The following is a 27,199-nucleotide window of genomic DNA, read 5'->3' as shown; positions in this document are numbered from 1 at the left end:
ACCCAAGTGTTTTAATCTAAATTGCAAGTCAAATCGCAATTTCAAAATTTGGTTAAAAATAAGGCAATTGTCTACATGGCAGTGTGGATTGATCTCAAATGAGTGCAGAAAATGCAGAAATTGATGGAAATGCAGGAAATTATTTTAGGTTGAAGTTGAATTGAACAGTATTAAACAATCAGAATGGAGAAAGACCCATTGAAATCACTTAGAATGGATGTGTTACCACTGTATGGTCACGCACTACTCATAAAGCAAATTTAGAATTTGTATTATTCAAATACATAAAATACCATCGTACCATCAAACATTTGAAAATTAGCTTGATAAGATATTTTGGCCATGTCGCTCAGGACTAATATATACAGTTTATATATATTACAGTTGGCGTATGCTTACTTCGATTATGACCGTAGGCCAATTTAAGATAAGCAGAGTAAGGTGTTTACATGACTAATGTCATACTCAACTTACTTCCATGATCAGTTTAATATATAATTATTAATGTGCATGTAAACATACTCTCACTGACTGACAGAATGGAGAACATCAGTACAGTGGTTGCTTGACTGAACCTTGAACACCAAGCCCCAAAAGTAATTCCTACTGCAGGCAGCTAGCTGAGTAACATCTTATCTGCCTCCCAAATAGCACCCTATTCCCTATTGAGTGCCCTACTTTGACCAGGGGCATCTTAATTGAATCAGGCAGCCCTGTTGCACGTCACCTGAGCAGTTGTTCGAGTGAATCAGTCAGAGGTGGTGTGTTCGTTTGTGGAGAGAGGGTGGGCACTGGGCAGGACACCTGGGCTGGCACATCAAACCATTGCCTTTAAATTACTTTAATTCATCAGAGGGACAGACAGAGAGTAGCCCGGTGTCCAGCAGAGATAATCCTCAAAGGGGAGGGGGGGGGTTCTGATTCAGACATTAAAGGGAATGATGCATAAAAGGAAATGAGCTCATCCATGATGCTCCCTGGGTGGCAGATGCCATGCCGAGTTGTTGCATTCAAGTATCACATTTTGATTACTTACTTACCGTAACCTGATAAATAACATGGTCATTACAATGACATATTGGCTGTTTATGATTTTACCTGATGGTTGCATTGAGTTTAGATGAGCCTATATCATATTCTGGTAGATACTAGCTTTGTCACTAAAATACCTGCGTTCCAATACATGCATATTTGAATTTTAAATACTTATTTTCTGTGTATATGAGTTTTCAAATATTGTGGCAGAATCAACTTCTTCTATATGTACCTGAAATTATTTTCTAATAATTTCTATAAATATTTAAAACGACTTGTTTCCAAATACCCCTAGAATAGTGATGGGAAGTTCGGCTCTTTTTACTGACTCAGATCTTTTTAACTCGTTCAGTCAAAATAACAAATCCTTCGTCATTTCGTTCATTTGATTCAGTAGGCTAATCCTGCGAGTACGGAGGACCCCCTACCGGCGAACGAGGAACAAAAAAATCGGAAGAATTATGATTCTACGAGCCTCGTTCACCATAGGGGCCTTATTGCAGCTGTTTTGTGATTGAGACTTTTAAACGTGTGCTTCAGATAATTGCTAGGCATACAACTACGATTATTTCTTGATACTGCCTTTTGAAATTAGGTTTAGTTGCTGCCGCAACTGGACTAGATTGTGTACGACTCAATTGCATGCGTTGACTGCCGCGAAGGAGATAAGCACAATATCGTTCATGAACTGCAACAGCCCCCCAAACGATTCGTTCTCGAGTTCGAGCTTGTTGAAGCAGGCTGTATGTTTTGGTAGTCAATAACATTCAATAGTCAATTAATTGCACCATGCGATCAATTAACAGTTTAAAACATGTATATATATTTTTTTCGATACTTTCTGCAGCACGATCTATTTTCCTGCGGAAGAGTGCTTATTAATCCTGTTTTATTAATTGCAGGCGAAATGAATGACTAAAATGAACGAGTCACTCTGAAAAATGAATCATGACTCTCGAGTCAGTAAAAATAGTAATTAAAAAAAGAACGAGTCGTTCGCTAACTGCACATCACTACCCTAGAACCAAACAGACCTGGGATCGGTTTCCCAAAATCATCTTAAAACGAAGTGCATCGTTATAACCTTCGTGGTTGCATCGTTAAATCTCCAAACTGTTTCTCAAAACCATCGTTATTAACGTTCCACTTGAAAACGCTCGTAATCTAACGCCTGCCTCAGCTGTGGTGTGCTTCGTTAGATGCCTTTTGCCCTCCCGCATCACTTTATACACAGAAGATCTCCACTAACCATAGAGGCACAATATATTGAGAATGTGCTTATCCTCCCGCGAACTTTAGACGATGCATATGCACATTTTCTAGTGGTTGAAGTATTGCATTGCAAAAAGGCAAAAGTTGCTTCGTAGCCTTGTGCAAATGGGGACTATACTGTATGATGATTTATTCAGAACAAAAAAGCAGGTAGCTAAATATAATGACAAGATGCAATCATTTGCTGGTAGTAAGAAGAAAATCTATTTATTTGTATCTTTGCATTCTAAAATAATTAGAAATGTATTTCATTTCCATGACCATTGCAGAATAAATTCCTCAACTTTTCTGACTGTGACGGTTTCATTCTCGCGAAATAGCACATAGGCCTACAACAAGTTAGGATAGGCTACCATTTGCCCCATCTCTCATTTAATTGGACCCTCTTCGCGGTAGTAAACAAATAAGCTGCTGGTATTTAAAGTATTTTTCCCTATGCCGAGTTCTGTTTTCTATATATATTTTTTCTTCCTGGTTTTGGATTTCTTTCAGTGTTTTAACTCTCAATATTACAATTATTCTTAGAGAAACAACAAAAATGGATGTTCTGTGTCCATGTCTATGCTTAAATACTAACAAATGTAATTGCGCATCTAGCAAGAGAGTAATGTGTCAGTCTGGCGATGTTTCTGTTAAGTCTACTGCTGCACCACATGTCATGGCAGAGTTTGTAAAACAAGGGCCACCGAATTGATACAAATACTCATGATATAGTTATTTCAGGTAAGCCTACTTTGCAGTTAACATTTAATTGAGAAGGTTTTTAGGGAAAGTCTTTGTTTACCCACACGACTGTTTTCATTAGCATCGCTAACTGGCTACATACGGCGTGATAAACAAACGCGCGCACCAAACAGACAGACGGGGGCAATATTCATGGTATTTAATTGGCAGATATTGTGTTGCGTTTGGCTTTTTAAGCCAATAGTGGCTAACCAGGGGTGGGATAATGTCAATGTGGCTTTGATTGAATAGTAGCCAGGAGCTTTTTGTTTGTGACAGTTTGCTTTGGAACAAATGAGAAAATGTACTTTCAGAATTGCTTAGCGAGCTAATCGTAGGTGGGTAGCTCGCAATCTACCTGTTGGAGACCCCTACTCTATGTGATCCGATTCGAAGCGCATCTTAATGGTAGAATAGATGGTTCACCATTTTCATTGACGTCTGTAGGCTACATCTAAATACTGCAATGTCAAATTTCTCGAGCAGCATAGACAATATTTAATTTATAAGCACAATACATACCATAACCATTGCACCTTTCTGGCCATGATGAGTTCATATTCCCGAAGTAGCAATACAACAAAATACCATGGACATCTCATTTAGTTGGGCCTATTAGATAGATAGGCTATTGTAATTTCAAGTTTTTGCTCTATGCATCTGAAAGGGAGCTCTGTTTTATAACATACAGTAGAATTTAACAGGTGAACAGACAGTTGATCTTTTACATTGAAGTGTGTCGCTAACACTGTAAATTGTCCTGCTGGCCTGCTGCACTGCCTTTACGGGCAGTGCAGCATATTTAGGTTTGGGAGAAAGTAAATGAAAAACATTATTGAATTCAAATAATCTGTTTACAGGTCCACAACAATTTGCAATTGTCTTTGTGTTTCAGAAACGGTCAGATACAGCAAATGTCACTGCAAAAAAAAAGCATTCTGCTAACGCATCCAAAGACATTTGATCAAGTTCGCCGTTGATATGTCCTTTAGATATACAATGTTGGCCTAATTCTAATACTTCCAAAGTATACAGCAAATAAGGGTGTTATTGTCACCAGAAAAGGCTAATTATGGGTGTTAATCAAGCAGAGTTGTAAAGCTTGTTCGCTCGCACACAGTTTTATGACAGGTAAGATTAATAACGGGAAACATAGTAAGTATGGCGTGCGCCAAGTTTATAAATCTCTATTTTTGTGTGTGCACTATCTTTTCATAAATTGGGCACTCAGATATTTAGTGTTAAATTTATCCAACGGTTATAAATGAGGCTCCCGGTCTTGCAGTTACACTAGTTAACTAACTGTTACTCAAAAAATATGGACAAAGTCTTTCAGTTACACTAGCTGACTAGCTGTGTCTAAAGTTTTGGACAAAGTCTTTAATTTTTAACTGTCCTGAACTTGACTCTAGAACTTGACATTCCTTGCTGGTCCCGCAGGAGTCCTGTTCCCGTGTCAACTTCTAATGCACACTGCCTGCATGCTACAACCCACACACACACCAGTTGGTGGACACCGCTGTACCGCAGAATGTTCCATCTGCCCGTTCCTGTTTGGTACAGTGCTGAGTGAGGGAAGAGGAGGGCCTTTTTCTCTACTTCATTTGGGATAGCTGATGAAGTGTGCATATATGGAGTGATGGTTCTGCTTGCTTATGTGTGTGTGTGTGTGTGTGTGTGTGTGTGTGTGTGTGTGTGTGTGTGTGTGTGTGTGTGTGTGTGTGTGTGTGTGTGTGTGTTCAGCTGTGTTAGTGTGTGTTTTATGAAAATCTGGTTCGAATTGAAAATGATGTGCTTGGTGTCTTTTGTATATTCATCATGCCTGCACTGGAAACACATGACACTTCACAACACACCAAGCCATAGACTAGTGTAGCTTCTCTAGTTTGCCAGAATATGTCCAATTCTAATTTTGCAATTTAACGTGTTCACAGTGTACTTCCCCTTGTAGTTTGATTGTAACTGAATACACCAGTTGCAATAGAACAGCATCGTTAACAGCATTCAGATGTGAACAGCATCTGACCAACATTGTATAATACTGCTCCTTGTCAATTCCATGCAGTGTTGAGATGGTGTCCTACTCGTAATATCCGATTCTGTCTGTGTGTTTTGTTGTGTGATAACTAACTCTGCTCGGCCCCATGAGCTGACCTCTGTCAGTGATGTGTCATGACAGTCAGCCAGGCAGAGGAGGTTTGCTGGTAGGGTTCAAATTGATAAGTGACCTTAAATGTCAAACCATAAAAACAATCCCCATCCCGCCCACGCACAGAACGGGGGAAACCGCAACCCTTTTGGGTAAGACCTGTTTTTCTTTCGACTCCCTCATCATCAAACGAAACCGTCATCAATGTGAGAACACACATCTATCCGCTGCCATGCAATACTGTGGTGTTCTCGATTGTGGGAGCCACGAGTCTCTCTCTATCTCTATAGCCCCGGGGCTGGAGCTGGTAGGACTGAAATAGTGCTGCTGTTCTTGTGAAAATAGCAGACTGACTGCACAGGCTGGCAAAATGACCTGTCAGGCAACCACAGCAGCACATACAGTACATGCCCATGTGATTGCTTGTTATGAACCCATGCCTGCATGGCTAATGAGGGCCTGCTGTAACATGGCATATTCATTAATCGCAGGTCCCTTGTAAAAAGTGCACCCCATGACCAAAGCGAATATAGCTATTAACCCAGTCACACATATACTATATATAGAAAACCACTGAGACTATACTATAGTATAAATTGTCATTTTTCTCTGCTTACTATATGATGTGGTTTGACCATGTGATGTGAAATAAAGAGGCCTTTGGTCACGGTCACTAAACATCAATCCTTTCTCTCACTTTTTGAAGATGTTTCCTGTTTAGTGATTGCAGTTAGTGGCACTGCAATCACTTACACAAGACGTGACCTATTTTGTAATGACTTAGTACTGGTTTCCAGTTTCTTAACAAGAAGAAGATGATTAGTAATATTGTCCGTAACAATGGGGAAGTTGAATCAGGATACGGAGAACAATAAAAAGGCTTTAAGGGGGGCTCGCTCCTGGTGACTTTGTAGTCTCTTGTAACAGACTGTGGACTCTGAGTTTAGGTTTTTGTGGTCTGCGTCGAGAGATACGGGACTGACAGATTATAAACACAAATGAAGAAACATCAGTGCAGAAGGATCTTGCCTTGTCACAGGTAATGTGGGAGGCACCAACCTACCCTGATTAATTGCACAATTTATTTTACTAAACACACCAAAGTAAAATTGTACCCTTTGAAAAATGTAGTTCTGTGCTGTATCCTATCGTTAGAATATTGGCTGCTGCCTTGTTGTTTTCTGTTGGCGCTGGTGCAGCAGAGAAAGCATATGTCCTCTGTCTGCGTGGGCTCATGTGTGGGTGTTGGTGGAAAAAAAAAAAAAAGCAGATGATATGGATTTTTGTTGCCGGGAAAGTAAATCACTTCTCTACTGTATGGTTGCTCACTTATGGCCTTTGTTTTCCTGTATTGCAAATGTATGTGTTTGTATCACGTCCTATGCTAGACATTAATCCTCTGAACATTTAATTTCTATCTCTGACTGGCTTTATCGCTTTTAGCTGTGTTGACATGTCAATTCAGTCCTTAGTCTGCTTTCAAGTTTAAATATTGAGGCATGATGCGTGAGTAATTGTCATCGCACACTCAGCATCTTCCTCAAGGATTGAATTACACTGTATCTTCACTAGATGGAGCCCAAACCACTCCAAAATGGTTTGCCCCAAATATCTGCTATCATCACCCACTTGTACATTTTTTGGCCTCTGCATCCCTCTGAAAGTATGTTGTAACATGCATACAACCTCTTTACACATACCTCTGCATTACTTTTCACCTTGTGAAATACAGTAAGTTTAAACAGATTTTTTTTTTCTATCATCTATTGATTAGGCTTGATATGAACTATAACCTGGGTCATGTTTATTAAGGCATTAAACGGAAGAAAACGGACTGAAACCACCCAACGGTTTCCATGAAATACGCTTTAGTTTTATTTTCCTGTTGCAAAATGTTTTTAAACATTTTGTTACGGTGTGCCCTAATGAAAACCACCATGGCCTAAAAACTGACTATACTGTACACCCATGCAAAGTGTTCTTCGTTTCCCCATGGCTTATGTTTGGGTGTTTCACTTATCCAAATGAGCAGGGATGAGGGGATTACTGATTTTGGGAAATGTGTCCTTCTAAATGTAGATTTAATGATTTGTCCATGGGGGTGCTCATTTGTATAGACTGAATTTTGTACTGTAGGGGATGTAGCTATTCCCAAAACTGGTGGCTGTTCCATTGTGATTTTCAACAGAAAATGCCATAGGCATGTTTGACTGCTGTTACTTAGTAGTAGGCCTATTTGTTATTGTTTCGTTGAGGTTTTGATATTTGACTTCTGGATAATAGGAACTTCGATAACACATCAAAGAGTATCAAATCAGAATCATCTACCATGTTCTCTGCATTCTGAAAACACAATACACAGAATGCGTAGATGATTTTGATTTGATACTCTGTGATGTGTTATCTAAGGTTACAGGTCACTGAGAGAAGACTGGCATCAATGCTCTTGTATTTTCATAGAGCTTTAATATCTAGGAGAAGGACTGAGTCCCTCCATAACCTGAGCAGTGCAATCACCGCAATGTGTTATCTAACAGTCCCACTACTGTGGCGTGGTGTGCGGGGTGTGCTCATGTAACATACATTTTAGTGAGCAGTGAGGTATAATTAGCAATTAAACCGAGATACAGTATACACACAATTAACTTTGTTTGGATTAATTTTGACCTTTCCCGAAGTCATTGATAAAGGTATCTGCCTCGGTTACTTCAGGTAAAACCCAGGTGTGCCCGAAATGGCACCCTATTCCCTACATAAGGCTCTGGTCAAAGTAGTCCATTATGTAGGGAATCAGGTGCCATTTCAGACCCACAGTGTCGTTTTTTCTCTCTCCTTTTTCCCCTCTACTGTGTTCTCCTGTGCCCCCGGAGCTCTGCAACTCTTATCTCCATTTGAAAACATCCGCGTGGGGCATCCCTCCAGTCTGGGCCTGTGTAACTGTCATGGCACAACCTGTAATCCTTGATACGCAACACAAACTGAAACTGGGGCACCAAATCACCATCATTCCTGGAGGTATCATCATAACCCAATTCTGTTACGCAATCATGACCCGAGTTGTAAATTTTGTGGAGTGAGATGGTCGACCCATCCTGGAAACAGCCTCGGATTATTACAGCATCGCGCTGATCCGCCAGACGCCCACTGCACCTCTTTTTTTAATTGGCTGTCAAAAAATAACTTTGGCTATCCTTCAGAGCGGTGCACCGAGCTGAACTCCAGCTCATAACGGCAGCCCAGGGGAGGTGGCAGCCACGCGCATGTGGTGAAGATCTCTGCGTGGGACTCACTGCTGCGGCCGTGTGAACTCTCAGCTTCTGCTGCGGCACTCTCTATCGCTAAAAGTGGGGTGGTGTGTGTGAAAAAAAAAGCGCTGGATAGATGGATGGATGGCGTGGGCATTTTTTTCACCCATCTTTATGTAAAGCGTATGTGGGAGGGAAGCCGGAGCGGTGTACATTGCAAAGAGAGAGTGGGGAACTGGAAATGTGATCGAAGTGAGAGGCAGGACTTTGGTCAGGCGGTTATACATACCGCCTGGTTTTAAATAGAGGGATGGATTGATGTGTTCAAATAAAAAATGAGGTGCTTTTGTTTAATTTCATGCCCTTGTATAGTGAAGCAATGGGACCCGCAACTTCCTTATTATCATAATAAGCAGACGTGTGGTTCTGTGGTTAAACAGGATGTGTTATAAATTAGGTTGAGCTCTTGTATGCTGTCAGCTTTCGACATGCTTTAGGCTATATTTGGATATTTGGACACATTTAGCTCATTTTCGTTCCCTTCCACACACTCAATTTAGGCATTTTTCATTAACGACCAATAGGTGGCAACGCACTCACATAATACTCTCGGCCAATGGGAGAGAAAGTAAGAGGGAGGGGAGGGACAGAGAGAGAAAGCAAGGGAGAGCTACAGAGATGAGTGGAAGATAAAAGTATGTGCACGAGAGTGAAAGGAAGGGAGATGACATTGAAGCAAGAAAGGAAACATATGCGAACAAGAAGCCACAGGTAGGCCTTGCTCTTGCTTGTTGCTTCATCTGGGTATGACACTTCCTGGATTGTTTGAAATAGTCCCATAGAAGGTGAGCCAGCCAGTGTGTGTTGTGTGGTGGTGAGAGTAGTAGTAGTGCCAGGAGAGAGAGAGCGCAGCCTGACCAGGAAACACAAACAGCAGAGCGGGGAGAGAGGCTTCCTCTGACGGTGGCATTGGAGGAAGAGAGTGAGGAAGCCAGTTGGGAGAGAACACCAGACCAGCCTGTGGAGGAACTGGAGAGACATTTCAGTTCGAATGATACTGCTGCCTGCAGCTCAACAGAGCTGTGTGTGGTGAGCAACTACCACACGAGGAGTGCACACACCAAGTTTGTCTCTGTAGAGTTTCCCTCCTCTGCGCTCTTGTGTCAAACTTGACATGTGAGAAAGGAAACAGGGATACAGAAGACTAATTGTCGATTTCCTGTTTAGTTTTTTCTCTAATTTCCTCCCCTTTCTTTGAATGGGGGAAGGAACGGCCTGAGTGTAGTTGCTGCTTATTGCTGCTGGGGACTTTTTTGTTGTTCTTATGGCCTCTTGCTGCCTGGCCTGGGGCTGTTTGGACTCTGTGACTCCTCTGAAAGGAGAGGAGAAGCTCTGTGTGTGAGAGAGAACTGAGAAACAACCGTTTAAGAACATCGGCCATGGAGCAACCCGAAGAGGAGCAGGAAGGAGCGGGGGCTTCCCCCGACCCTGACGAGACTCTGCAGGATGGAGACGAACCCTACACCTCTGCCTCGCCGGCCTCTTCGTCCTCCTCCTCTTCCTCCAGCCCAGTCCTGCCCTCCGCCGCCGCCGCCATCCGCTGCCCCCACACCACCAAGAACTTCACACTGCGCATGTTTGGCAGGAAGTGAGTATGCATACTGTAGCCACTGGCATACCACACACCCCCGCAGCCCCCACAAGTTGGGGGATGGCCCGCGGGCTCTAGGGCCTCCCCCCAAAATACAAAAATAAATGTGTAGAATAGCAGGAACTTTGCTTTAAAAATTTAAAAATTCTCTCAACCTCATTGCAAAATGTGTAGAATAGCACAAGATTAGCAAAAAAACCTGCAACATTTTCTCTCTGCCCCATGGAAATATGTGTAGAATAGCATGAGATTAGCTATAAAACGCTACGCTAGCTGCAGCAGAGTGGTTGTGGAAATGTTGAAGGAGTGTTCCCACAACCACTTAGCGGAGACAGATGAGTGAAAACATAACGTTGCCAAACTGTGGCAGATGGAGACGTTATGGAAATATTGCAAAAACGTTCTGCGCTGAAAGGCTACAGTCAGTGGCTTACCCCCCCCCCCCCCCCCCCCCCCATCCAGGGGGCCCCAGAGCCCATGGGCCACCCTGCCTTGCGTGGGCTGTGGGGATGTGTGGTACGCCAGTGTGCCTTTATTTATTCTCAGGCATATGACACAATGACAGCCTGGTCCCAGATCTGTTTGTGCTGTCTTTTCAACTCCTATGGCCATTTCCAAGACTCCACAAACAGATCTAGGAGCAGGCTAACACAACGATGCTACGGTATTGGTGTGACTGAGAGTTGAACCACAGAATGAGAATCATGATGGAAATTTGGGAGCTACGGTTCTCTCTGAACTTGATCAGCGCCGCCGAAGCGCATCACTGGGCCAGATAATCACTGAGAGGGTCTTCAGTTGAACAAAAACAAACAGTTTTAGCATCAGACGATCAGTGCTGTTCTGCAGTCACAGGTTCTTTCAGTTTACTGTCTTGGAGAGCTTTCTGTTTTTGTTTTACTGGTGACTGTTTCATCCCCTTGAACTATCCAGTCAGGTGCGTCACTAGAGTCTAAACAGGTGCAACGTCGTGTTTTATAACACTCGGCCTCCCGAGTGGTGCGGCGGTCTAAGGCATTGTATTGCAGTGCTAGAGGCGTCACTACAGACCCTGGTTCGTTCCCAGGCTGTGTCACAACCGGCCGTGATCGGAAGTCCCGTATGGCAGCGCACAATTGGCCCAGAGTCGTCCGGGTTAGCGGAGGATTTGGCCGGGGGGTAGGCCGTCAATGTAAATAAGAATTTGTTCTTAACTGATTTGCCTAGTTAAATTAAAAAAATATTGGCATTATAGTACTGTTTCGACGTAGGCTACTTCAACTGCAGCGGTGTATTTGATCTGTGCATGTGCCAGCACCAGCAGTGCAAACCTCCCAACTGAGTGTGGAAAAACTGAAAGTATGCATTTTAGAAATAGTTTCACGTACAAACTTTATATGCCCGAATCAACGTTGTCTTGGCATTATAGTACCATTTTGTGAGTTCTGTCTATCATTGGTCATTAATTGTATGCGACGAAACCATCTCATGAGCCTTGCTGTAGTCGGGGCAAATTGTCTAAAGTTAAGTATATTAATGGTCAAAATCAAGTTAACAAGAGGTATTCTTTGTCTTTATTGTTAACAAGAGGGATACCAAGAGGGATACCACACTTGTGGTTTAGTGTTCAGTACAACAGTTAATTTTCCTCTGTCGTGGGAAAGGCTAGTGACCCTGAGTGCCATCTGCTTGGTTCAACAACTATTAATGTATTTCCTCCTCATGATACATGCAGCAGTAATTGCAACATGACTTGACCTTGTGTACATTAAGCATTCATTATGCTTTCAACGACAGATCCGAGATATGTTTAAGCTGTCGTGAATTAAAAGGTAACAAGTGCACTTTCAAATTTAATCACGCCGTTACATTAATCTCACGGCGCGATCTCCCATGGTCCTCTAAATATAGCGGGTTTTAATGGATTGGCAGAGCAATTAATGAAAAACTGTAATTTTTAGGCCCTGCTGGGAGCCTCATCGCTACCAAGGGGAACTAAAGCCCCGAACAGACTGTAGGATTTTTGCCGTCTTATACCCTGATTTTGCTGGCCCAGACAAAATGTCCACATCGTGGGCAAATTCTTAGGTCATAAACGATTGTCGGACGTCTTGGCTTGTTCAGTGTGACAGGGTCTAGGTCTACCGATTTAAGTACCACTGCGTGCGGTCGTAGGCTCCGACAAAGTTCTGTCAATGTCAGACATTTTTTGCTGTTCCTGGTGACTGACAAATAGAAACACGGCCTGAACTGATATAATATTATAGTTTTATTTCAATATGTACATGCTTTGCAAGAAGAATGCTTTCCCTAATAATCTTGTTTACATGACACATCTGAAATCAGGCTACCTGATGGGTTTTTGATAAATGCACAAAATCGTCAATATAAATGTTCTACCACAGGGACCATGTTCTTGTTGGGAAGCCTATTTGATTCTGAGTTTGGACATACACAGTTTGTATGTAAAACTATTTCTAAAAACTCAGTCGGGAGGCTTGCGCTGCTGGTGCTGGCACTTGTGCAGATGAAATACACCGCTGCAGTTGACGTAGCCTACGTCGGCTGACGTAGCGTCGCAAGCCAATCGCAGAATGTGACGACAGAACTGAAACAAATCGTACAATTTCACCAGGTTGACATCAATATTTGTATTTGGTATCATCGCACAGTGTGACATGTAACAATGGTAACATCTCACAGTGTGACATGTAACAATCGTAAAAGACTGAATCCGACATACAGTGTGGGAATGCCTTAAGGGGAATTCAACGTGCCAATTTCTCGTGTGCTGAGGATTTGGTTAGTCCCAATCAGGAGTAGGGCCACACAGCAGCTCTTTTACCCACTTTAAACCAGTTCAGAAATAAACCCTAAAGGGGCCAAAAAAACATCAAAAGCCCCAGGGCCTTTGCTTTTGTAAGCTGAGCACTCAAACTGGCACTACATCCCCTTCTTTGATCTGTAAGTGTAGTATTAAAAGGGGAAGACCAACAATTATTTTATAATGTACATAATCTAGTGACTAAAGGGGATAGAATGAGTGTGTGAAGGAGGAGGATCATTTTCAACGTGATGTTTTAACTTACTGTATGTTTATGTTTCAATGCTTGTGTTTCTCTTTCTCTGTCCAACTAGATTAGATTACTGGGATGCTTTTTTAGAGCAGGAGTGCTGATTTAGGATGAGTTTAGCCTTTTAGATCATAATGAATAAAGGCTGGGCCTGATCCTTGGGGGCGGCAGGTAGCCTAGTAGTTAGAGCGTTGGACTAGTAACCGAAAGGTTGCAAGATCGAATCCCCGAGCTGTGAAGTACATTCATCTCAAAGAAGTGATAGTTTACTCAAAAATCTATATATTTGTATGTGTGTACACGTGTATTCTCATAGCATTTTCGGGGACAGATAGATGACCTCTGAACTGACCCACTTACTCAGACAAATTTGAATCAAATGAGTGGAAATGGTGCATCAGTATGATAGTGTATTATTCTACTTCACTGGCACGGTGCCCAAAATTACTGCTGCGGCCGCTGTTGTAATGCGGGGCGACAGGTAGCCTAGTGGTTAGAGCGTTGGACTAGTAACCGAAAGGTTGAAAGATCGCAATCCCGGGCTGACAAGGTAAAAATCTGTCATTCTGCCCCTGAACAAGGCAGTTAACCCACTGTTCCTAGGCCGTCATTAAAAATAAGAATTTGTTCTTAACTGACTTGCCTAGTTAAATAAAGGTTAAAAAAAATCTAAAACATAGATCATCACTCCTACTCTGAGATGGATTGTGAATATAGGACTTGTTGTTGTTAAAAATAAAATGAAATGTTATTGGTCGCGTACACACATTTTGTAGGAAAAGGCTTATGTTCCTAGCTCCAACAGTGCAGTAATACCTAACAATACAAAACAAATCCCCCAAAATTATTATAATTTGTTCGTCAGCATCCGTGTTGTGGCCATACCACTTTTTTAGTATTCATGGGTTATTTTACTCAAACACTTGAGTGTCGCATTTGAAGAGGAATTGTGCTATCGTACACTGAGGAAATCCAATGGGTCAGGAACCATTTCTACTACGGTAGCTACCACACCACTAACTCCTCAACTGAAATGCACCTAGGCTACAAGCAAAGAAGGATCACAACATGCTCAGTCATGTTCAGGGCAATGCAAACAAGACAGACAAGTCAAGTGTATAAACAGTCATTTATATTTTAGTGAAAGCTTTGCTACTGCATAGAGGATTTGATCTTTTGAGAAGTCAGTAACATCATTCTACTGTGTTGTTGTGGTCAATGTTACCACTCATATTTCTGCGCTCTGCGGAAGGGTTTTTCCGAGTGGACGTGTTATTAGTGACCAGAGATTTGTATTTCCATTGTCCATAACCAAAACCCACTTATGATGTGGAGGAAAGGGCTCTTGCATTCATTCAGACTTGAACATAGTTTGCCTCACTGTTTGGGGTGTAGCTTGTGACAATGAATGTCAGAATTGTGTAAGGTATATGATGAATGCATATCTGACACTTTTTGAAAATAAAGGATAAATATCGGTATGTACAGTTGCGGCCAAATATATTGGCACCCTTGTACTTTTCTTAAATAATTGCCAATATCATCTAAAATAAGTTGAAGTTTCAGACCTTGTTATTGGATTTTCGACATTGCAGAAGTTTACAATTTTCATTTAGAAAATAAAGACAAATCGCATGGACAAAATGATTGCCACCCCGGAGCTAGCACTTGGTTGCACAGCCTTTGACCAAGATACACTATATAAACAAAAGTACGTGGATACCCCTTTAAATTTGTAGATTCAGCTATTTCAGCCACACCAGTTGCTGACAGGTGTATAAAATTGAGCACACAGCCATGCAATCTCCATAGAGAAACATTGGCAGTAGAATGACCTTACTGAAGAGCTCGGTGACTTTCAACACAGCACTGTCATAGGCATCACTACAGCCCCGGATTCGATCCCAGGCTGTGTCATAGCCGGCCGTGACCGGGAGACCCATGTGGCGGCAAACAATTGGCCCAGCGTCATCTGGGTTACGGGAGGGTTTGGCCTGGATTTCCTTGTCCCACCTTGTCCCATCATGCTTTAGCGACCCCTTGTGGCGGGCCGGGCGCCTGCAAGCTGACCCCGGTCGCCAGATGGATGGTGTTTCCTCTGACAGATTGGTGCGGCTGGCTTCCGGGTTAAGCGACCAGTGTGTCAAGAAGCAGTGCGGCTTGGCAGGGTCGTGTTTTGGAGGACGCATGGCGCTCGACCTTCGCCACTCCCAAGTCCGTAGGGGAGTTGCAACGATGGAACAAGACTGTAACTTCCAATTGGCTATCACAAAAAAATATAGAAATTAAAGAAATGGTTTGTCGTAATCGGTGTGGACTGGCCTACGCAGAGCCCTGACCTCAACCCCATAAAACACCTTTGGGATGAATTGGAACGCCGACTGCGAGCCAGGCCTAATTGCTTAACATCAGTGCTGGACCTCACTAATGCTCTTGTGGCTGAATGGAAGCAAGTCCCCACAGCAATGTTCCAACATCTAGTGGAAAGTCTTCCCAGAAGAGTGGAGGCTGTTATAGCAGCAGAGGGGGACCAACTCTATATTAATACCCATGATTTTGGAACGAGATGTTCGACAAGCAGGTATTCACATACTTTTGATAATGTAGTGTAACTGCCATCAATGAGCTTGCTGAACCTTTTGACTGGAAATTTGTCCCACTCTTCAGCAGCAAACATCTCTAATCCTTCCATGTCATTCCATGCCATCTATATTTTCTAAATAAAAACTGTTAACTTTTGTTCTGCAATGTTGAAAATCCAATAACAATGTTTGGTGACTTAATTTAGAAGAAATACGGAATTATTTAAGAGAAGTGGAAGGGTGCCAATATATTTGGCAACAACCTCGAGGTGTTAAAAGCAATACTATAAATTCAGGAAACCGTACAGGAACCCTTGTGATTTCAATGTTGTGCTTCCTTTACCTATGCTTTATGTGAATGGCATAGTTTGTTTATCACACTCGTCAATGAGATCAAGCCATGAAGATAGGACATGAATTATCATCTCATATGTTTTGAGGAAATTAAATGATAGCTGAAAACTTCCTGGTAAATATAGTTCATCCATAGTGTTATGCCTTGTGAATGGCATTGTGAATGAATACTGAATACTTTCCGAAGGCACTGTATATAAAGAAACCCTTTCCAGGTGAACCCTTTGTGTTTTGAAGGTGAAAGACCTGACCAAGGTCAATCTACACACAATACCCCATAATGACGAAGCAAAAACAGGTTTTTGGAAATGTTTGCTAATTTATAAAAACAAAAAACTGAAATAGTACATTTACTTACTACATACAGTACCAGTCAAAAGTTTGGTCACACCTACTCATTCAAGGGTGTTGCTTTATTTTTTACTATTCGCTACATTGTAGAATAATAGTGAAGACATCAAAACTATGAAATAATGCATTCAAAATCAAATCAAATTTGATTTGCGACATACACGTGTTCAGCAGATGTTATTGCGGGTGTAGCGAAATGCTTGTTTCTAGCTCCAACAGTGCCTAACAAGTAATATCTAACAATTTCACAACAATATACACAAATCTAAAGTAAAGGAATCATGTAGTAACCAAAAAAGTTTTCAATGTATGTTTTATATTTGAGATTCTTCAAAATAGCCACCCTTTGCCTTGATGACAGTTTTGCACACTCTTGGCAATCTCTCAACCAGCTTCACCTTTGAATGCTTTTCCAACAGTGTTGAAGGAGTTCCCACATATGCTGAGCACTTGTTGGCTGCTTTTCCGTCACCCTTTACTCAAGGACATTCAGAGACTTGTCCCAAAGCCACTCTTGTATTGTCTTGGCTGTGTGCTTAGGGTCGTTGTCCTTGATGAGGTAACTCCAGGTGTTCCTTTCCTGTGGTGGTCCTCATGAGAGCCAGTTTCATCATAGCGCTTGATGGGTTTTTGCAACTGCACTTGAAGAAACGTTAAAAGTTGTTAATTTTCCAGATTGACTGACCTTCATGTTTTAAAGTAATGATTGACTGTCATTTCTCTTTGCTTGTTTGAGCTGTTCTTGCCTTAATATGGACTTGGTCTAGAAAATAGTCAAAATAAAGAAAAACCTTGTAATTAGTAGGTGTGTCCAAACTTTTGACTGGTACTGTAAGTATTCAAACCCTTTACTCAGTACTTTGTTGAAGCACCTTTGGCAGCAATTACAACCTCAAGTCTTCTTGGGTATGATGCTTCAAGCTTGGCACACCTGTATTTGGTGAGTTTCTCCCATTCTTCTCTGCAGATCCTCTCAACCTCTGTCAGGTTGGATCAGGAGCGTTGCTGCAGAGCTATTTTGAGGTCTCTCCAGAGATGTTCGATCAAGTTTAAGTCCATGCTCTGGCTGGGCCACTCAAGGACATTCAGATACTTGTCTCGAAGCCACTCCTGCTTTGTCTTGGCTGTGTGCTTAGGGTCATTGTCCTGTTGGAAGGTGAACCTTCACCCCAGTCTGAGGTCCTGAGTGCTCTGGAGCAGGTTTTCATCAAGGATCTCTCTGTACTTTGTTCCGTTCATCTTTGCCTCGATCCTGACTAGTCTCCCAGTCCCTGCCGCTGCGAAACATTCCACAGGATGATTGTTCCACCAACATGCTTCCCTGTAGGGATGGTGTCAGGTTAACTCCAGATGTGACGCTTGGCATTCAGGCCAAAGAGTTCAATCTTGGTTTCATCAGACCAGAGAATCTTGTTTCTCATGGTCTGAGGGTGTTTAGGTGCCTTTTGGAAAACTCAAAGTGGGCTGTCATGCCTTTTACTGAGGAGTGGCTTCTGTCTGGCCACTCTACCATAAAGGCCTGATTGGTGGAGTGCTGCAGAGATGGTTGTCCTTCTGGAATGTTCTCCCATCTCCACACAGGAACTCGGGAGCTCTGTCAGATTGACCACCGTGTTCTTGGTCACCTCCCTGACCAAGGACCTTCTCCCCCGATTGCTCAGTTTGGCTGGGCGGCCAGCTCTAGGACGAGTCTTGGTGGTTCCAAACTTTTTCCATTTAAGAATGATGGAGGCCACTGTGTGTTCTTGGGGACCTTCAATGCTGCAGACATTTTTTGGTACCCTTCCCCAGATCTATGTCTCGACACAATCCTGCCTCGGTGCTCTAAGGACAATTCCTTCGACCTCATGGCTTGGTTTTTGTTCTGACATGCACTGTCAACTGTGGGACCTTATATAGACACGTGTGTGACTGTCAACTGTGGGACCTTATATAGACACGTGTGTGCCTTTCAATTGATTGGACATAATTTGGAATTTACCACAGGTGGACTCCAATCAAGTTGTAGAAACATCTCAAGGATGATCAATGGAAACAGGATGCACCTGAGCTCAATTTCGACTCTCATAGCAAAGGGTCTGAATACTTATGTAAATAAGGTATTTCTGTTTTTTTATCTTTAAATTTGCAAACATTTCGAAAAACCTGTTTTCGCTTTTTCATTATAGGGTATTGTGTTTAGATTGCTGAAGATTTTTTTTGATTTGATCCATTTTAGAAGAAAGCTGTAACGTAACAAAATGTACAAAAAGTAATGGGGTTTCAATACTTTCCGAAGGCACTGCACTTGTGCAAGCTACTCTTGAATATCTGATTTCTCAGTGGAATGACATCATAAAGCTGAATACAGACCCGTAAATGGTGCGTGTGTGACACAGTGTGTGTGTAACACTTTGTGGGTGTGTTTACTCGTGTGTTTGCGCGCAGGCATGCATGCGTGTGTGGGATCATGTATATGCATGTGTGTAGTTATTATTTATTTTAAATGTAAGTACCCTTTTGTGAACTCACACTTCACTTTTTTTCTCCCCTACTAGCACTGACTTTGCTGATAGCCTCTTTATATTGGATAAATGTACTTACCATGACTAAGATACTGTATGTTATTGTCCTACCTACCCATCTTAAGACTAATGCACTAACTGTAAGTTGCTCTGGATAAGATTGTCTGCTAAATTACTAAAATGTCAAGTAAAATGCACCCACGCATGTGTGTATGCGTTTCACTGGTGTGTTGATGTCTTGTTCAGGAATTACAATCTGTGCACAGATCATTTGCTTTTATTCTAGTGTGATACAAATGCGGTGATAGAAACACAGATGGATGGCAGAGTGTGGCTGCCTCTGTAGCAGTTCTCTGCTCATCAACAACTGTCATGTCCAGTCAGTCACACCAAACAACCACACACATTTAACCAGTCCCCCCTGACTGATTAATCATCATTGTGTGTGTGTGTGTGTGTGTGTTATGAGCCAGTCAGTTGTGTCTGTTTGTTCAATGTTGTTATGATAAAGTTTTATTTTCCCTCTATTTGAATTTGTATGACATTGGAATAAAATTGAATTGTCCTCGGGTGCTGGTGACCCACAGACGACACTTGTCAGGCCATGTATAGTTGGACACTCTTGGCCCTTCCGTCACAACTAATGTAGGGGTGAATTAGCTCTTAGTTCTTGAAAACAGGGCCCCCCCCTGTTAAGTCCAGGTTGTCCCTTCCTGTTTCAGTCCATTTTCTTCTGTTTGGTGCCTAATGAACACCACCAAGATCACCTGACATCCATTGTACCACAGCTCCGCCCCATTGAAACCAAAATACACAAATAACCTTCTCTACCGGTGGGTCGCTGGTTCCCTGTTGAAGGTGAGGTGGCACTTGTAGGGTGGGTTTAATGTCTGCGCGCAGTTAGCCACTGAGCTGGGCGTAATCTGATAATGCCATCCAGACCAGCGCTCTCTCTTTTTCTCTCCATTTCTGCCACCTGGGCTCCTGTGTAACAGCATGGCCACTAGGTGTGTGTTTGTGTGTGTGAGAGAAAGTGACAGAGCACGGCCACTAGGTGTGTGTATGTGTGTGATGTGTGTGTGTACGGCCAGCTGGTCATTTTCTCTCCCATGCTGCTTCAGCACATGCGCTGCCAGCACCTCTGATGATGAGGCACAGGATAGAGTAACTGTGGTGACACGGAGAGATGTGAACTCTTACTGGTTTTCGATAATGAGCTGAGGCTGAAGCAAATTGGTTAAATTGGTTTTTGCAATTAAAATACATTTACATTTTGACTCCCAATACATTTTGATGCATCTGTCTAATGGGGCTTGACTAAAAGACCGTCCCTATCCCAGCTTAACTGGGATCCCTTGGGCCAGAATAGGGATTAATATTTTCTTGAAAATTGACCAAGTTTCAAGACCGAGGAATACTTCATATTTATCTTGAGGGTCGCGGGAAATACCGCAAAAATCGGAGTGCCCATTTAAAGTGTTTAAAACCAAGATATGGTCAAGATGCCAGGGTTCTCCCCAAATAAGAGCAGTGCCACCTTGTCGGCTTGGCTGCACCGCCCACAGGTTTCAGAGTAAATTAAACTGATATGTACTAATGATAGTTACTCAATCTTTGATGACCAGCGCATCTCGGCAAAGAGATGAGGACTCACAGAGCGCACTCCGAGTAGAGTTGTCGAAACATTCTTACTTTGTAACGGCAGTCAAACAAAAGGGAAATGACCAAAGTTGCTAAACTTGCTAGATAACCTCCTTCAACGAATGACATATCTCCTATATTTGGCAAAATCGAGTTGATGATTATACGGATAGCAGGTCAGCTCATGAACAACGGGGAGATGAAGAGTAGAAATAGTTAAAATATCAAGGTATTTTAACGGGGACCAACTCAACTTTAGAAAATATCCATATCTACTCTCATACCATTTGTTGAACACACATTCTCTACCGAAGCTCTCGTATTGGCAGTAAGTACGAGAGGGTACGAGGGGGACATGTTAGAACGGTCTTTTGACATGCAGGCGAAAGAGACGTTCTTTGGTAATGCAATTTATGGATTACAGAATAAAAGTTAGGGATTTTCATGTGAGACAGGAGTCAGGATTTTGGATTTCAGTGGGATTGGGACTGGATGGGAAAATAGAATAGGCTCTAGGACAGTAGAATATTTAATTTCCCCTCATGCCTCTCTGAATTGTTAAAATACATCATGTCTGTGACAGAGATGCCTATTTAGTGAATTGTGCATAGACCTATCACATTTGTGACTGTCTGAAGTTTCACAATTACAGCTTAAAGAGGGAGACAGTCTTTTATAGGCTAGATACCTAATGTAGGGGTTTCTTGTAGGGTTTATTAATTGCATTCAAGTCACGTGTGTGAAGTAAATACGCTAGGCTAAAGGCTTACATGTGACAACCTGTTTGGATAAGGTGCTATTTCATTTTTTGCTAATCTAATGCTGCACATGTTGCGTGGGGCATTAGTGCCGACATTGGGGTAAAATGTTGTCATTTTATCTTTTGGGGAAATGTGAAGAATGATCCCAATTACTCCTAAGGCCAGACAAACTGTTATGGATGAGGTCAAATGAAACCTGATTGGAGTGTGATGAGACTCGCTGCTAGCGTGCACACACACAGAGACACACAGACACGTGCATACACTGCGCGCATCACAGTGACGCAGTCAGGACCCAGGGATTACACAGACCCATTTCCTGGGCTATCTTTGTCGCCACTTTGTCCTGTTTCTATTTATACTATGGGGTCATTGTCACAGAGGAAGGCCCAGGAGTATACTCGTGTGTTTGGGGACCAGGCCAGCACCAGCGCAGGAGGGCAGCTCTCCTGTGTCCTGGAGAGGAGATGGGAGAGGAGAGGAGCTACAGTAGGGTTAGGACACACACAAGTTAGAGGGGAAAGGGTCAGCATGGAGAAGAGATGGAAAGGGAGAGAGCGAGGAGCGGAGCTAGAGAGAGCGGGAGAAGAAGACTTAGGAGGGCAGCTTTGCTGTGACCTGAATGAGGAGGAGATGGGACATTAGGGGCACCTGGGTTAGGACACACACAGTTGGAGGGGAAAGGGGCAGCAAAGAGCAAATATGGAGAGAGAGAGAGAGAGAGAGCAAAGGAGCAGTCGAGAGCATAGCCAAAGAGTGGAATGAGAACAAGACTGAAAGGAGGAGGGACAGGGAGGGAGGTGTATGAATCCATTTGAGAGGGAGGTGTAGGAATCCATTTGAGTCTAAAAATTGAAAAGAGGAAGTAGAGTATAGCTCACAGCTTTTAAGACATCTTCCCAGAAACATGTTCAGGTGTTTGAAACATTAATGTATCATTCTTAAGGTCCCCTAAAGGGAAATGTTTAAAATAAAGAAACATACTGAAGTCTACTTTTGTAAGTGTATTTGAACAGGGAGGTACGGGATCTACTGGTACTTCTATGACCCACTAGGTGGTAGCATTACTACATCCGAACAATTTAGCTACTGTCTTTGATAGACGTAGTATGATTTTCAGTTGTACTATGAAAACTTGACTGTGGTACAAAGAAAGGTATCTACCAGATATCATACATATAATCTATGCATTTGGCCAATATTTGATATTTGGGCACATTTGTTGTCAAGGGGAAACTACACTTGCTGATTTGGCCTCGTTTTTTGGCTTTGCCTGACAAGAAATGCTGGCGGGCATAACAGAAGCAACATGTGAGTTGGCTTGGGGTTGTGGTTTGAAGTGGGTGTTTCTTGGGTGCGTCCAAAACACACCTATCTGTCAGAAGCTTTCCCACAGCTCTTTCCTGCTACTCAATCACAACAAACAAATCTCCTGCATGTTGAGTTCAATAACTACAGGCAGATGTATAGTGAGATGCAGGAGGAAGCATTGAATAGGTCAATAGCCTATGTGAAGAATGCAATTGCTGAATTTATGTACAAAATATCTACATTGTAGAATGATAGTGAAGACATCAAAACTATGAAATAACACATATGGAATCATGTAGTAAACAAAAAGTGTTAAACAAATCAAAATATATTTTATATCCTTAAAAGTAGCCACCCTTTGCCTTGATGACAGCTTTGCACACTCTTGAAATTCTCTCAACCAGCTTTATGAGGAATGCTTTTCCAACAGTCTTGAAGGAGTTCCCACATATGCTGAGCACTAGTTGGCTGCGTTTCCTTCACTCCGCAGTCCAACTCATCCCAAACCATCTCAATTGGGTCGAGGTCGGTTGATTGTGGAAGCCAGGCCATCTGATGTAGCACTCCACCACTCTCCTTGGTCAAATAGCCCTTACACAGCCTGGAGGTGTGTTGGGTCATTGTCTTGTTGAAAAACAAATGATAGTCCCACTAAGCGCACACCAGATGGGATGGCGTATCACTGTGGAATGCTGTGGTAGCCATGCTGGTTAAGTGTGCTTTGAATTCTAAATAAATCACTGACAGTGTCACCAGCAAAGCACCATCACACCTCCTCCTCCATGCTTCACAGTGGGAACCACACATGCAGAGATCATCCGATCGTCCTTTGCGTCTCACAAAGACACGGCGGTTGGAACCAAAAATCTCACATTTGGACTCATCAGACCAAAGGACAGATTTCCACCGGTCTAATGTCCATTGCTCGTGTTTCTTGGCCCAAGCAAGTCTCTTCTTCTTATTGGTGTCCTTTAGTAATGGTTTCTTTGCAGTAATTCGACCATGAAGGCCTGATTCACGCAGTCTCCTCTGAACAGTTGATGTTGATATGTATCTGTTACTTGAACTCTGTGAAGCGTTTATTTGGGCTGAAATCTGAGGTGCAGTTAACTCTAATGAACTTATCCTCTGTAGCAGAGGTAACTCTGGGTCTTCCATTCCTGTGGCAGTCCTCGTGAGAGACAGTTTCATCATAGCGCTTGATGGTTTTTGCGACTGCACTTGAAGAAACTTTGAAAAAGTTATTGAAATTTTCCGGATTGACAGACCTTCATGACTTAAAGCAGGGGTGGTCAATTCCAGTCCTCGAGGGCCTGATTGGTGACACAGTTTTGCCCCAGCTAACACACCTGACTCCAATAATCACCTAATCATGATCATCAGTTTAGAACGAAATTTGATTAATCAGTTGTGTTTGCTAGGGATGGAGGGAAAGTGTGACACCAATCAGGCCCTCGAGGACTGGAGTTGCCCACCCCTGTCTTAAAATAATGATGGACTGTCGTTTCTCTTTGCTTATTTGAGCTGTTCTTGCCATAATTGGGACTTGGTCTTTTACCAAATAGGGCTATCTTCTGTATACCACCCCTGCCTTGTCACAACACAACTCCTGTCTGTTGTCACAACACAGACTCATTAAGGAAAGAAATTCCACTAATTAACTTTCAACAAGGCACACCTGTTAATTGAAACACTTTCCAGGGGACTACCTTTATGAAGCTGGCTGAGAGAATGCCAAGAGTGTGCAAAGCTGTCATCAAGGTAAAGGGTGGCAACTTTTGAAGAATCTTAAATATAAACTATATATTTGATTTGTTTAACACTTTTTTTGGTTACTACATGACTCCGTATGTGTTATTTCATAGTTTTGATGTCTTCACTATTATTCTACAATATAGAAAATAGTAAAAAATTAAGAAAAACCCTTGAATGAGTAAGTGTGTCCAAATGTTTGACTGGTACTGTATATTCTAAGCTAAGTGTTTTAAAATGTAGTAACCAGTCCATGTAGACTACCCTTTACATAGTTCCATAGAAGCAATGTTCTGCTAATATAACAATGTGCACCTTTTCTCTTTCATTGTCATTCCTAGCTGATACAGATACTGTGCTTTGAATTTTGTCTGGTGGTAATGGGGCTATCTTGGGAAACGTCTGTGGTCATACCTTCCTGTGTGGTTTCCCGTATACAACAGGAATTCCCTGATCCTGTTGCAGAATACACAGGGTTTCTCCCTCCCCCATATCGGCTATTACCAGTCAATTCAATAATTAAATGAGACAATACAAGTTAAAGTTGTAACAGTTATGCCATGTGCTAGGTCACTCTCTCTTCAGAGACATCAGTATCACTCCTGTCTGTTTGTCAGGACTCCATCGCATCATCTTGCATGTCTCCAAGGGGCCGATTACGACCTGAGTTAAGCGTGCGTAGATGGAACTTAATTCCCTTTTCATACACTTCTCTATGTGTATTCTGACCTTGAACTTAAGCATGAGAATAGCATGCTGTTCACCCGCTATTTGTTCGGGGTGGAGAAATAAGAACTTATAGTGTGTGGTGTGACTTAATTCCCTCATCATTTCACACAAGGAAACCATGAAAAAGGTCCAGCGAACCTGTCGGTACCAAGTCGAAAAAGCGTTATTTCCAATAGAAATCAAAGCATTTTCCATGCACTGTAATTTATTAATTGATAGGAGCTAGGTTAATGAGTAACCCGTTTAGAGAAGGGTATTGTAATTACACAGCAATTGTTTTAGATTCTAGATTTTAGATTTTAGATTTTTTCTTTATGATCCCCAGAGACAATTGTGAAACCAGTCATATGGAAGCAAACTGAAAATCATATCAACATGACATGTATTGCGGCCCCTTTTCCACAGTGAAGTAGGCTATAAATAGCTGTGCCGTTTTTCCGGATCTCATAATTTGCATGGAGGAAATTTGGAGACCCAAGCTATAGGCTTCTATAGGGCTGAACCAACCGAGTTGATGTATGAGTTTTAGAGTGTTTGAAATATATGCCCAGGTTTTTCTCCATTTTCTTTTACAATTTGGATCATGTTAAATATTAGCAACTATTGCGAGCCACCGTCAGTAATACCCACACACATTTATAACTGTCACTTTAGTGTTAGTATTCCTCCATTTGCATCATTCCATTCTGTTTACCTTTCTTGCCTCTGTCACGTCCGTGAAGTTGTTTCTGGCTAATGTTACTGGATCATATTAGGCTAACGTTGTGCAATTGAATGAAAACTCCACGACAAATGATGTTGGCCAGCAAGTGGGAGGGTTTTCAGGAGTTGAATTATAAGTATTCTGTGCGCACAAGGGAACCACGCCTGCAAAGCCCTTTACACACCTGCATAAGGTAAGTCTGAATACCAACTACTGAAAAGTGCGTAGCAAACCCGTGCGTAGGATGGACATGGCAGCATATATCAGGTCCTGGCCCTTCATCAAAGATACTGGTTGGTCACACACAAACACACACACCGAGCACTGCTTATATTATCAACGGTGGTTATGATTAGCATGGTGGAACCAACCGGATCACCGTGTTCACCTTTCTATTTCACTTCAGGTATCATGATATGTGAAGTGAAATAGAATGGTTAACACAGTGATCAGACTGTTGCCACCAGGCTAGGTTATGAAGGGAAATTGGGACAGATCTTGAAACTGTTTTTGACCTTTGACCAGGTCAGATGTCACCAACCTGATTCAATTGTCTTCCCTGTTCCATTTATATCAATGCTCACAGCGAGGCCATCTCTGCGTGATGCTGAGGGTCCCCTTGCTTGTCTTCTCTGTTGCATGTTGTTAGTAAAACGTTTACTGTTGACAGGAGAACAAGAGGAGACAATAGGACGAGGTGGATAATTTTATAATAAGGCAGTTTAATTACATGTAAAGATATCTTAGTAAAATCTTGCAGCAAGGCTCTTTCAGTCTGACTCCTAGTGAATCGTCCGGAAAAGAGGGAGTTTCCAGAATTGTTCAGTACTATATAGACAACAAGCAAAGTAGGTAGATCTGCGAGTCCGGCCTTCCGATTGGTCGATCTGGGTCTTGGGTAGTCCTGATCAGGCCTGGTGTCCACGTTCCATTGGTTCCTGAGAGTTCTTTGTCCTGAGGTCCAACCATGGGTTGGGTGTGTCTGTGTGATTGTCATGGGGGAGGGGAATTGTGGGTGCCGTGTATATGTCCTATGTGTCCAGCATATGTCCAAGAGAAAGAGGGGGTGTGTATGTTGTGTCAACTTATAGGTAATGTTGAGAAGTTGTTAGAACAAGTTACCAATATCTAATACAATTTCTTACAATGTTCAGCTGCAAACTGGAGATCTCTCGAACAACTGTAGCAGGCAATCCTCATAAACCAATATACTTCCTCATCTTATTAGGTAGTGTTGACTCGGAGGGCCTGTGACAGGGTGATATAATAGACAGCCAAGTGGTAAAATGCATTTTGTTATAAAGAAAGGACAAAGCTTTTTGATAATGCACTTCACAACCAAAATGGCAATACACAGTAAACTGGTATCAGTTACGACCTAAC

The 27,199-nt window shown here is 42.3% G+C and overlaps 1 protein-coding gene across 2 annotated transcripts in view; it reads left to right on the top strand.

Annotated features, from left to right (window-relative positions):
- Window positions 1–27,199, top strand: part of dgkzb (diacylglycerol kinase, zeta b) — a 93,299-nt gene that overhangs the window by 7,797 nt on the left and 58,303 nt on the right. The window contains exon 1 of one of the 2 annotated variants that reach the window (XM_055934837.1): window positions 8,608–10,072. The exons of the other annotated variant lie outside the window; for it this stretch is intronic. Within the exon in view, the coding sequence (XP_055790812.1) occupies window positions 9,864–10,072 (209 nt within the window). The 5' untranslated portion in view covers window positions 8,608–9,863. Of the gene's footprint in view, window positions 1–8,607; window positions 10,073–27,199 lie in introns of those variants that run through there. 2 annotated transcript variants of the gene reach the window in all.

The sequence above is a fragment of the Salvelinus fontinalis genome, chromosome 9 (genome assembly GCF_029448725.1).
Source record: "Salvelinus fontinalis isolate EN_2023a chromosome 9, ASM2944872v1, whole genome shotgun sequence".
NCBI lineage: Eukaryota > Metazoa > Chordata > Actinopteri > Salmoniformes > Salmonidae > Salvelinus > Salvelinus fontinalis.
The sequence above is the reverse complement of the archived record's forward strand: the minus strand, read 5'-3'. Positions and strand labels throughout refer to the sequence as shown.